The sequence below is a fragment of the Mesoplodon bidens genome (genome assembly GCF_964165515.1).
Source record: "Mesoplodon bidens genome assembly, chromosome: 1".
Lineage (NCBI taxonomy): Eukaryota > Metazoa > Chordata > Mammalia > Artiodactyla > Ziphiidae > Mesoplodon > Mesoplodon bidens.
This window is the reverse complement of record NC_138176.1, coordinates 51,092,294-51,104,681: the sequence shown is the minus strand read 5'-3', so window position 1 is coordinate 51,104,681 and position 12,388 is coordinate 51,092,294. Positions and strand designations below refer to the sequence as shown.

The window sequence follows — 12,388 nt, the reverse complement described above, 5'->3', positions numbered from 1 at the left end:
CTATGCAAGCATGATGTGTGGCTGATCCAAGCCTCCCCACCTTGGATCTGGATGTCCTAAGAGGAGCAGGTTCACCTCTGAATTCTCACAGCCTCGGCACCAGCAGGACAGCCAGGGGCTGGGCCGCAGGCCGCCTCTCTTCTCAGTGCTCAGCCCCAGAAGAAGGCAGGAATCACACTCTTCCCAGATGCAGACTGGCCTCTCCTTACCTTGCCAACCAGCCTGCTGCCCTGCTCTTAAAAATGTTTGTCCAGGGCCTCTCAGCAGCTCTTGATCGCTGGCTTCGCATAAGGGCCCCAGTCACCTGCTGAGGCTCCCAGGCCGCCGTGAGCTTGGCTCAGTGCCCTGGCAGCCTCAGCACCTCCAGACCCTGAGCTCATCCGCCCACCATGCTGCCAAGGCACCACCTGTCGCAAGATGGCTCTCAGGTCCTGCTCTGGCTTCTGATGGGACGGGTGAGTTCCTGCCCCCACCCCAAGGGGCCTGGGGGGGGGTCTCCCCCTCCACCTTCTGTGGATAACCTTGCCAGAGAGCTCCTCGTGTTCCAGGGCTTTGGGGTGCCTCCCTGAGCCCCATGAGCCAGCGCCTGGCATTCAGTGGATGTTTCTGTTTCTCACCTCCAGGCAACCTGGACAGAAGGAGCCTAGCCCTCTGGCCCCTCATCCCTCAAGTCTCTCATCTTCCCCCACCATTCAAGGGTGAGGGCTCTTGTACACCCTGACCTGGCAGGAGGGGTAAAGCAGAGCCTGTGGCACAGGGGTCCTGGGGGCTGCAGGGCCGTGGTTAGCACAGAAGGCTGGGGCTCTCCTGCAGAATGTCTGTCCTTCCCAGGAGGGAGAGGGCCCCAGACCCTGCCCGCTCCGGAGGCCATACCTGAAAGATGAAGTGCTCATCGAACTGTGGGCTGGTTGTTCTACATTTGGTCTTGGACTGGAGGAAGCGCCGCTCATCCGGTAGCAGATGGAGCCTCACCAGGGGGCTACAGGTCTCTGAGGGGGCTTGCAGCCGCTGTGCCTTGATCAGGCCCACCAGCAGTCGCTCGGCCTGCTGCTGGTATTCCACAGAGAACCACAGCCGCCCCAGGCAGCCCTCAGGGAAGTGGGTCTCACTTTTGTCCTCCGGGATCTTGTAGAGCTCTGGATTGATGGTCCCCACCACGCATGCGTCTCCTACAACACAGGGGCTGGGAGGACTGGCAGGCCAGGGGAAGGCAGGGGCATGGGGGACAGCAAGCTCTGGGCTCCACTGCCACACCTCTCCTGGCCCAGCCCTTCCTGGCTGAGCTTTGACCAGGCAGTTCACTGGCCTCTCCTGACCACGTTCGCCCCGCTCTCTTCTCCAGACTGAACACAGCCCCTCTCTCTAGTGCAGCTCCCCCAAGAGGCTTTTTCAGCACTAAGGCATTCTACATCCAGACCTGCTCCTCCCTGGGGCTCCTAGCAGAGGCCACAGTATTCATTCAACCCCTGCCCCCGTGACTGACCCCCACCCCCAGAGGTCAGGGCCTGCAGGGCGGGGCACAGTTCCCAGCATCTGGCCTGGCCCCTTTCCGTGGTGTCCAGAGGGTGTCTCAGTAATACAGTGTTGTCCCTTTTCTTCCTCTTTAAATTAGAAGGGCCTAGCTGATTACTGGGTAGTTCCTGGGGAGGTCTTCAGAGCAAAGAGGTAGGCAGAAAGCTGTGTGCCCAGCTTCCACCATGCTGCCTTCTAGATTGGCCAACCCATCATCCTGAAGCAGGACACAGCACAGGTTCTGCACCCAGGAACACTGGGGTTCCAATTCCAGATCTGTTGCTTACTGACTCTGTGACCTTGGGCAAGGCACTGTTAACCTCTGGAGCCTCGGTTTTTTAATGTGTAAAATGGGGTGATAATCCCTCCCCCGGCCCCAGAGTTATGGTCTAACTCCAAAATGGCACATGAAGCCATATCTGGCCCAGGCTGGGGTGCAGCAGGCATTTGGTAAACCCAAGCACCTGGAAACAGTGGTCACTGGGCAACTCTGGCATCCCCAGGCCCATCCAGGCTCTTTTCTGGAGCCAGGCCCATGAAACCAGATGGGTCCGCCCTGGCCTGAGCAGACCATGACCCCTGGGGCAGGCCCTGGTGGGCACACTCACCAAGATTGCTGCGGGTGGCATGAGGCAGGAGCTCCGGGGCTGGGCAGGGGTCCTGTGGGGGCTGGGCCCACTCTCTGCTGCTCAGGGGCACCCAGTCTTGGCTTTGGAGGGAAGGGGGCACCACGAATGGTACACCCGGTGGCCTGTCCAGAGGCAGGGAGATGACACGTAGGTGGCTAGTGAAGTGTGGCCTCAGAGCGCTCAGCCCAGAGGGGTTGAGTGCCAGACGCTGGAGGAGAAAAAGCCAGCAGAAGCCAGGAGGAGGCAAGAGCACCATTTTCTGGGCCCACACCAGGGCACGCACACACACACACACACACACACACACACACAGAGCCAGAGGCAACACCTCCGTCTGCCCACAGCAGTGCTGAGTTGGAGAAGGAGCACAGTTTCCGGAGTAGGCCTGCCTGGGTTTGAATGCCTGTTCTGCCACTTCCTAGTTGTGCTATCTGGACCCATTACTTATGTCCACTGAGCCTCACTTTCCTTAGCTGGAAAACGGGCTTCATAACACCTGCCTCACAGCTGTGGTGAGAATTCTGGAGTTTCTTTGTGATAGCTCCCAGACTGCTGACAGCACAGAGGAGGCCCTCCATAAACAGACCTTTCCTTCCCCACGCCGCTCCAGTGGAAATGCCACAGGGAGGGCCCGAAGCAAGAGCAGGAGCTCCCTTGGCCCCAAGGCCCCAATCCTGCCTCACCTGCTTGCCTGGGTCCTGGCATCCAGTGGGCAGAGCTTGTGTCCCTGTGTGCTGGAGGCAGCCGTGGTCCCTGACAGCTCCTCATAGCCGAACGTGGAGCAAAGCCTCTTCCAGAGACACCGGCTCACCACCATCAACAGCAGCAGTAGCAGCAGTCCCCCAAGGATGCCCCCAATCACCAGGGCCACCTGCTCTGGGGGCAGACACCACCGGGATGTGATGCCTGGGGAAGGCCACTCCCCTTTACACCACTGGCAGGCTGGGGACAGAATTTGAGCAGCAAGCCCACCCCCCTGGGTTGGACCCCAGGGATAACATAGAAGCAGGTTTAATGTATCTGCTGGGGAGGGGTGCTGCTGGCTGGGCTCTGCTGGGTCTCAAGGAGAAACCATTTCCCTTACGGTCCTAGTGCCCTGGGCAGAGCTTTCTGATTTCCCTTGGAAAGCAGCTGGCCCGGGACTTGGGATTCTGGGTGAAATGAACCATTTCCTTGTGCTTCTGCGTAGAAATTAACCCTTCTCTTTTCAGAACCTCCATCTTCCCTGGACTCCTGTTCAGGCTTGAGGGTGAGCTGGGCACCCTGCACTTAAGGAAAGCAGGGGAAGGGATGACGCCCTGGGTGGCACTCGGAGCTCTACCCTTTGGGTCCTGGAACCTGCTGAGAGGCTGGACTGTAGCTTGAATTCTGTAACTTTCTCTAAAAACCGCTCCCTCCGCCCAGCCCTCTCTCACAGCAAGCCCACTTAGCGGAGTCAGTGGGAGGCGGTGGAGGGGATGTGGATGAGGATGGGAGCAGCGAGCGTGAGAAACCCAAAACACAGGCACTCTGCTACCGGCACCTGCACCCCACACTTGCCCGGACCTGGGAGGCTTCAGTCTGAGCCGGCTGAGAGAGTTCGGACCCTCGATCCTGCGCTAAGCAAGGAAGGTCCCTCTTTCGGGCCACGCGCGGGCGCGGGTCTTCCCAGGCTCTGGGGTCAGGACCCGGTTGGGTAGTGAGAAGGAAAGACATCCACACCTCCTGACCCGCAGCTAGCTTCAAGGAGCGGGCCTTACGCTCCATCCGCGCACCCCGCTAGGAGCGGGAGGCAAGGCAGGGCTGCGCCCCAGCAGAGGCCCGCGGGGTGAAGGAAAGTGCTGCAACGGGTGGCTGAGGGGCCGGGGCGCGGAGCGCGGCGCCGGGGTAGCGGGTGAGGAGGCGAGGGTACTTACCCTCCATGGGGCTGCTCTGGCCGGCCGTTGGGGCGCGGGCCCCGGGCTCGGTCGCGCCAGTCTCCGCGCCTCCCGCCGCCGCCGCCGCAGCAGCAGCAGCTGCAGCCGGGCGGGTTTTTAAAGCGCCGAGCGGGGCCGTCGGGCGGACGCAGGGGACAGTACCTCGTCGCGCTCCGGTCAGCAAAGAACGGCGGGGGCAGGGACCCAGCTCCCGGAGGCCGCGGCTCCGCCCCTGCCCGGCCCTGGTCGTGGCCCTGGAAGGGCGCGGAGCCGACCATGCGCTCCCGGAACCGAAGGGCTCCGCCCGGGGCGGAGCGCCCGGGCCTCTCCGCGGCTGAGGCGCGAGGCCAGGCTTCCCGGGCGCAGAGCTAAAGACTTCTCCGCCCGCGTCTGGTAGACGGCTTCGCACCTGGCTCTTCACCCCTGGCGGCCTTGGCACGCGCTGTGCCCGTCTAGGAATGTGCCTCCACCTTCCGCAGATCCTCTGCAGACTGAGGCCCAACTCCGACCCCTGCTCCCGGGAGCTTTCGCGGATTCCAGGGCCGAGTCTCCGCGCCCTGTCCGGCCCCGGCGCTGCGGTCTGACCGTGGGGGCGCGCAGGGCAGCGCCCAGGTTTACAAGTTGGCCGGCTCAATAGACACAGACAGCAATGAGGCGTTGGAGAGCGCAGATTCCGCAGCTCAGTTGGGTTAATAATAGTACTCCCTCTAGGGTTAATGTATCTAATGTATTCAGATCGGTGACTGGCCCAAGGTTGGGAGAGCGCGTGCCAGCCTCTATTGTGATTTTCTGACGGAGGGCGGTTTCGCCTAGGCCTCCTTCCTACTCTGCACCCACAGTAACCTTTGGGTTTTTTTTTTTTTTTTTTTTTTTGGCCCAGCCGTGAGGCTTTTGGGATCTTAGTTCCGCGACCAGGGATCCAACGCGTGTCACCTGCAGTGGAAGCGAGGAGTCCTAACCACCCACTGTCACTATTTCTATAGTGATTACCGTCAGACCGCAGGGGCTACGCCAATGGAGGCTGCTGAACGCAGCCCTGACGGAGAGGCTGGAGTAAAGGCCCTCCTGGTCCGCAGCCCGCTCTCACCCAGCGTGCAACCCCGTAGAGGATGAGCACTCTCCCAGGGCCCGCACGGCGTCCCTGCGGAGAGCATTTGTGGGAGCGACTTAGACTTCAAAGCATCTGTAAGTGGGGAAGGAAAGGAAGATATTTGTGGGCGGAGGGAGGGTCGGTCTTGTTGTTTCACGGTCTTGAAGGTTGTGTCCAAAGACAGAGCCTGAGCCTGGACCTTGCTCCCAAGTGACACCTGTGCCTATCAAGGGAAGGAGGAGGCGGGGTAGACAAGGTGAAGAGCCCACCAGTCTGTCAGTGTGCCTTAGGCCCCGCCCTGCCTGAGCCCTAAATGAGCTGAGGTGGGAGGGGTGGTGAACAGGGATCCCCCTCCCTTCAGGGGAAGGGGTTTGTCTGGGAGCCTTTGGTCGCTAGAGTGAAGAGGAAGTGTGGTCAGTCTTTTTCAGGATCTAGATGGGCGTGGGGTGGTGAGAAGATGGGGCTCCGAAAGTGTCCCGGAGGAGTGGGACCTCTCATTCCACTCCACCCCCTCACCCTGCCAGGTGGAGGCAGGGCATTTCCTCCACTGCCCTTTCCCCTCCCTCCGCGACGAGTCTTATTGGCTGGAGTGTCTGGAAGACCTGAGGCCCTGACCTCTGCTTTCACCAGGCTGGAGATGGGGGCGGTGTCTCAGGAAATGGGGCCTTAGTGGCCCCAGACCTCCCCGTCTTTCCCCTCAGGTCTGAACTGGATGTCTGTGTTAGTTTCCTGTTGCTGCTGTAACAAATAACCACAAATTTAGTGGTTAAAAAGCACAAATATATTACCTTACAGTTCTGGACGGCAGAAGACTAAAATGGGCCTGCAGGGCTGCTTCCCTTCCAGAGTCTGGGGAAAATCCATTTCCTGACCTTTCCCAGCTTCTAGAAGCTGCCTTCATCTTCAAAGCCAGCAGCAGTTCTTTCTAATATCTCTGACTTCCTGTCATCTACATATCTACTTTTTCTGCCTTTCTTTTTTTTTTTCAATTTTATTGGAGTATAGTTGATTTACAATGTTGTGTTAGTTTCAGGTGTACAACAAATTGATTCAGTTATACATATACATATATTAATTCTTTTTCAGATTCTTTTCCCATATTGGTTATTACAGAATATTAAGTAGAGTTCACTGTGCTATAGAGTAGGTCCTTGTTGGTTATCTATGTTATATATAATAGTGTGTGTATTCTAACCCCAATCTCCTAATTTATCCCTCCCACCCACATTTGCCCTTTGTTAACCATAAGTTTGTTTTCAAAATCTGTGAGTCTGTTTCTGTTTTGTAAATAAGTTTATTTATATCATTTTTAAAAAACTAGATTCCACATATGAGTGATATCATATCATATTTGTCTTTCTCTGCCTGACTTACTTAGTATGATAATCTCTAGGTCTATCCATGTTGCTGCAAGTGGCATTATTTCGTTCTTTTTTATGGCTGAGTAATATTCCATTGTATATATGTACCACATCTTCTTTATCCATTCATCTGTCAATGGACATTTAGGTTGCTTGCATGTCTTGGCCATTGTAAATAGTGCTGCAGTGAACATGGGGGTGGATGTATCTTTTTGAATTATGGTTTTCTCCAGATATATGCCCAGGAATGGGATTGCTGGATCATATGGTAGTTCTATTTTTAGTTTTTTAAGGAACCTCCATACTATTCTCCATAGTAGCTGTGCCAATTTACATTTCCACCAACAGTTTAGGAGGGTTCCCTTTTCTCCACACTCTCTCCAGCATTTATTGTTTGTAAACTTTTTGATGATGGCCATTCTGACTGGTGTAAGGTGGTACCTCGTAGCTTTGATTTGCATTTCTCTAATAATTAGTGATGTTGAGCATTCTTTCATGTGTTTGTTGGCAGTCTGTATGTCTTCTTTGGAGAAATGTCTATTTAGATCTTCTGCTCATTTTTTGATTGGGTTGTTTATTTATTTTTTTGACATAGAGCTGCATGAGCTGTTTGTATATTTTGGAGATTAAACCCTCCTCGGTTAGTTTGTTTGCAAATATTTTCTCCCATTCTGTGGGTTGTCTTTTTATTTTGTTTATGGTTTCCTTTGCTGTGCAAAAGCTTTTGAGTTTAATTAGTCCCATTTGTTTATTTTTGTTTTTATTTTCATTACGCTAGGAGGTGGATCCACAAAGATATTGCTGCAATTAATGTCAAAGAGTGTTCTGCATGTGTTTTCCTCTAAGAGTTTTACAGTGTCCAGCCTTACATTTAAGTCCTTGATCCATTCTGAGTTTATTTTTGTGTATGGTGTTAGAGACTATTCTAATTTCATTCTTTTACATGTACCCGTCCAGTTTTCCCAGCACCACTTATTGAAGAGGCTGTCTTTTCTCCATTGTATATTCTTGCCTTCTTTGTCACAGATTAATTGACCGAAGGTGCTGTCTCCCTCTTTCCTTTATTTTTTTTTTTGGCCTCACTGCACGGCTTGCAGGATCTTTGTTCCCTGACCAGGGATCGAACCTGCACCCCCTGCAGTGGAAGCATGGAGTCTTAACCACTGGACCACCAGGGAAGTCCCCTTCTTTCTTATAAGAATCTTTGTGATTACATGGGGCCCACCCAGATAATCCAGGATAATCTCTCCATCTCAAGGTCCTTTTTTTTTTTTAAAATTGGGGAATAGTTGTTTTACAATGTTGAGTTAGTTTCTACTGTACAGCGAAGTGGAGTTCCCTGTGCTATACAGCAGGTTCTCATTAGTTATCTATTTTATACATATTAGTGTATATATGTCAATCCCATCCCCCTTTTCCCCCTTTGGTGTCCATACGTTTGTTCTCTACGTCTGTGTCTCTATTTTTGCCTTGCAAACAGGTTCATCTGTACCATTTTTCTAGATTCCACATATATGCATTAATATATGATATTTGTTTTTCTCTTTCTGACTTACTTCACTCTGTATGACAGTCTCTAGGTCCATCCACGTCTCTACAAATGACCCACTTTCGTTCCTTTTTATGGCTGAGTAATATTCCATTGTATATATGTACCACATCTTCTTTATCCATTAGTCTGTTGATGGGCATTTAGGTTGCTTTCAGGACCTGGCTATTGTAAATAGTGCTGCAATGAACGTTGGGGTGCATGTGTCTTTTTGAATCATGGTTTTCTCTGGGTATATGCCCAGTAGTGGGATTGCTGGGTCATATGGTAATTAATTACCATATGGTTTTAAATTAATTAATTTATTTTTGGCTGCATTGGGTCATCATTGCTGTGTGTGGGCTTTCTTTAGTGGCGAGCGGGGGCTACTCTTCATTGCAGTGTCCAGGCTTCTCATTGTGGTGGCTTCTCTTTTGGCGGAGCATGGTCTCTAGGTGCGCAGGCTTCAGTAGTTGTGATTCTCGGGCTCTAGAGTGCAGGTTCAGTAGTTGTGACACAAGGGCTTAGTTGCTCTGCAGCATGTGGGATCTTCCCGGACCAGGGCTTGAACCCATGTCCCCTGCATTGGCAGGCGGATTCTTAACCACTGTGCCACCAGGGAAGCCCCCATCATTGTAGTTTTGATTTGCATTTCTCTAATACTTAGTGATGTTGCATCTCAAGATGCTTAACTTAATCATATTTACAAAGTCTCTTTTGCCTTATAAAGTAACCTATTCCCAGGTTCCAGGAACTAGGGAGTGGACATCTTTGGAGCTATCGTTGTGCTGAGCACAGTGTCTGGGCAGCCCTCTGGGAGAGATGGTTTATATTCTCCTTCCTCCTGCTGCCTGGAGCTCTCAGCTTGCTCCTAAGCTGGGACCAGGCAGCTAGCAAGGCCCATGTGCCCCCAGATGGTAATCCTCCAGACACCATGACCCCTCATTACCACAGCATACCCCTCCCCCCCTTGACTCGTGACTGTCCTGTCTGCCTGACCACTCCTCCCTGATGGGCATGGCACCCATTCATACCCAGCCACTTCCACAGTTGGGCCTGAGCTGCCCTGGGGCCCTTCTGGGTGTGGGGTGGGGAAGTGGGTACTCCTGGAAAAGGCAATGCCTGTGACCAGTCAGGAAGTGCCAGGCCCAGAGCTGCCCATCCTCCCCGAGCCCTGCGCTGTGCCTTCCCAGGGTGCCATCTTCCTCCCTGGCCTCCTTCCCTCACCACTCATAACCAAGCAGTCACCAAGTCCTGCCTCTTCCTCCTCCATCCATCTCCATCACCATCAAGAACTTGGCCCAGGTCTTCATCATGCCTCCCCTCATCAACTTTCTCTCTGCAGTTTAGATTCAATCCTATACCCCTGCCCCAGCTTATTTCTCCCAGGCTCCTCTCCCCATCCTCACCCACCGGGACACCCCATATCCCCCCGTCCCTCTGCAATGCTCAGGGCCCAGACTGGTGGAACTACTTCTGGCAGCTCTGCCAATGCACCAGGTGCCTTTTCATTATGCTGCCCTCTCCCTGCCTGAGATATCCAGGGGCCCCCCTCTCCTTCTTCACTGCTCATCCTTCAGGATGAAACTCTAGTATCTCCTCCTCGTCCATGAAGCCCTTCATCACCCCTTCCTTGTCATCACTGTACCTGCAGCTACTATGTTGGTTTATAGGAGTCTGTGTCTGTGACTGTTACCCCAGCTCACTCTCCCTGGCAGACCAGAACCTCCATGAAGGCAGAGGGCCATGTCTTATTTATCTCAGCGTTCCCAATATCCACCTCCCGGCCAAGGCTGTGCTGAATGGTGGATGAAGAGCTTGTGCCCTCAGGCTGAGCTGCTTCCTGGCTTCTGCCACCATTGTCCATGGATCACACATCTTGGGCTCACCCTTCGGGGTCTGATAGGAGCTCCTTGACCTAGCCCTGGACACCAGCTGCTGGGACTTGCCCTTACTTTGGTAGCTCTGTCTGCAAGCAGCTTACATGTCCAGGCAGCCCACTGAGTTGTTGTTTTTTTGTTTGTTTGTTTGTTTTTTGCAGTACGCGGGCCTCTCACTGTTGTGGCCTCTCCCGTTGCGGAGCCCAGGCTCCGGACGTGCAGGCTCAGCGGCCATGGCTCACGGGCCCAGCCGCTCCGTGGCATGTGGGATCTTCCCGGACCGGGGCACGAACCCGTGTCCCCTGCATCGGCAGGCGGACTCTCAACCACTGCGCCACCAAGGAAGCCCCAGCCCACTGAGTTTTGAGTCTTTCTTCTTCCACTAGAGAATGAGAGCAGATAGCAGGAGGGAAATCCACCTTTCTTGTTGCTCCTTATGTTCTGGTTATCATGATGCAGACTTTTTTTTTTTAATATTTATTTATTTAGGCTGCTCCAGGTCTTAGATTGTGGCACGTGGGATCTTTGTTGTGGCATGTGGGATCTTTACTTGCGGCATGTGTACTTCTTAGTTGTGGCATGCATGCGGGATCTAGTTCCCTGACCAGGGATTGAACCCAGGCCCCCTGCATTGGGAGTGCAGAGTCTTACCCACTGGACCACCAGGGAAGTCCCGTGATGCAGGCTTGATGTACATGATCCCATTGAGCCCTGCCTTGTGTCAGCCTGTCCAGCAGGGACCACCTTTTCAGACGAGGAAACCAAATCAAAGAGGTTCCATGGCCCACCCAGTAAGTGGTGGAGCTGGACCTGACACCTGGCCCTCCTCATTCCTTCCTCCCCACTGACCCACTGAAGGACCCATGCAAGGCCCCTGGGCACCATTTCCTGTGGAGATGACCATGAACAAGGCCAACAGCCACAGGCACTGTGGTCAATCTCCCTCTGTCTACTGTCCCGTGGAGGTTCTGAGACCAGGCTGGCCTGGAGCCAACTCCGCAGAAAAGAATGGGCTCTGAGTCTGGCTGCAGCCCCCACCCTGCTTCCTGTTTTCAGATCTTGCTCCTTACTGGGTCTCTGGGAGCTGGGAAATCTGGAAACAGCAGCAGGCAATGTTTCTGTTTTCCGTGGCCAAAAGGAAGTCATATTTCCAGGGAGGGTTGCAGGAAGTCCAAGTGTTTAAAAGCCTGCAAATGTCTGCAGGTGATTAATAATTCAGTGCAATGGATGATTCACGCAAAAGGCCACTTTCAATTAACCTTAAGAATCAGCCCTGTCTAAGGAAGTGTCATCTGTCATCACTTAGGAACAGAGAGGCCAGAGCAGGTTAAAGGACACGCTGAGAAACGTGTGGAAGACTGTGTTTCTGACATTTATGTCAATTCCAGCCCAGTCATCCCAGGTCCCTCTTTGTGAGATGGGGAAGGGTTTCCCCCACCAGCATCATCACTTTTCTCTGGTTGTATTAGGGTGACCTCAGCCCGAATTTCCCATAACCCCTTCTGCTGAGGAGCTTGGAGGGAACATCTGTCCTTGTCAGGTCAGAAGTCCCCTCCTTCTCCCCTACTCCACCATGCTGGCTCCAAATGTGTGCCATCCTATGGATGACCACCCAGGGTCCCAGGGTGGAGCCCAGAGCCCACGGCTCACTCTTGCCTTCCAGGGATGTTCTCTGCTCCGCTGCCCAGTTCTCCCTGCTTCCTGTTCCCTGCTTGACAGCCTTTTTCCTCTCCTGGCAATGGCATCCTGCCTTTTCTTTCTCGGGAACTACTCTCTCGTCTCCTTGTCCATGTAGTAGCTGATAAAACCAATCTCTTCCCTTTCCCTGCATCATCAGCTTGCCTCTTTTCTGGAGCTTTGCACATGACCCAGACCACAGGGATAGGTTCAGGGTTAGGTCATGACCTAATCAGAATCAATCCTGGAATTTTTGTGACATCACTCCCTTTATTGGTGGGAGTTGTTGAGCTGAAGGAGCTGAGTCTGGGGATGTTGGGAGCACCCGTGTGGAGGAGTGTGTGTGAGACAAGAGCTCAGAGCAGCACGGGAGGCCTGATGAAGCTGTCTTGCTCTTGGTCCTGCTGTGCCGGCAGCCATTTATCCCGGCTGGTCCAATAAATTACCTTTTTTTTTTCTTAAGCCAGTATGAGTTGATTTCTGATATTTGCAACTAAGACTCTTAATTGTTAGCCAAGGCAGGAAATGAATGGGAGGTGGGGACAGCAAGCTCTGTGAGGCTCTTATTCCCATTTTACTGAGGTGGAAGTGAGGGACACTGAGGTGATGAGGCTAGGGAGTGGCTGGCCAGGTTTGATTAGCTGTTCTAGCTCTGGGTTCCCTGACCACCAAGGCTGCCCCTCAGAGCAGAAGTCAGGGATCAATGCAAGACTTGCCCTTTCTGAATTGTCACCTCTGACCAGGCAGCTGTCCCAAGGATTGTTTTGGGCACTCGAGTGTAGGGTCTTATCGACCAGGCCCATTTGTGACAAACAA

The 12,388-nt window shown here is 53.5% G+C and overlaps 1 protein-coding gene across 1 annotated transcript in view; it reads left to right on the top strand.

Annotated features, from left to right (window-relative positions):
- Nucleotides 1–389: 389 nt before the first annotated feature.
- GPRIN2 (G protein regulated inducer of neurite outgrowth 2) overlaps nt 390–12,388 on the top strand; it is a gene marked incomplete at both ends in the record, with an annotated part of 38,299 nt that continues 26,300 nt past the window's right edge. The window contains one exon of the mRNA XM_081242667.1: nt 390–455. Within this exon, the coding sequence (XP_081098793.1) occupies nt 390–455 (66 nt within the window). The remainder of the gene's footprint in view (nt 456–12,388) is intronic.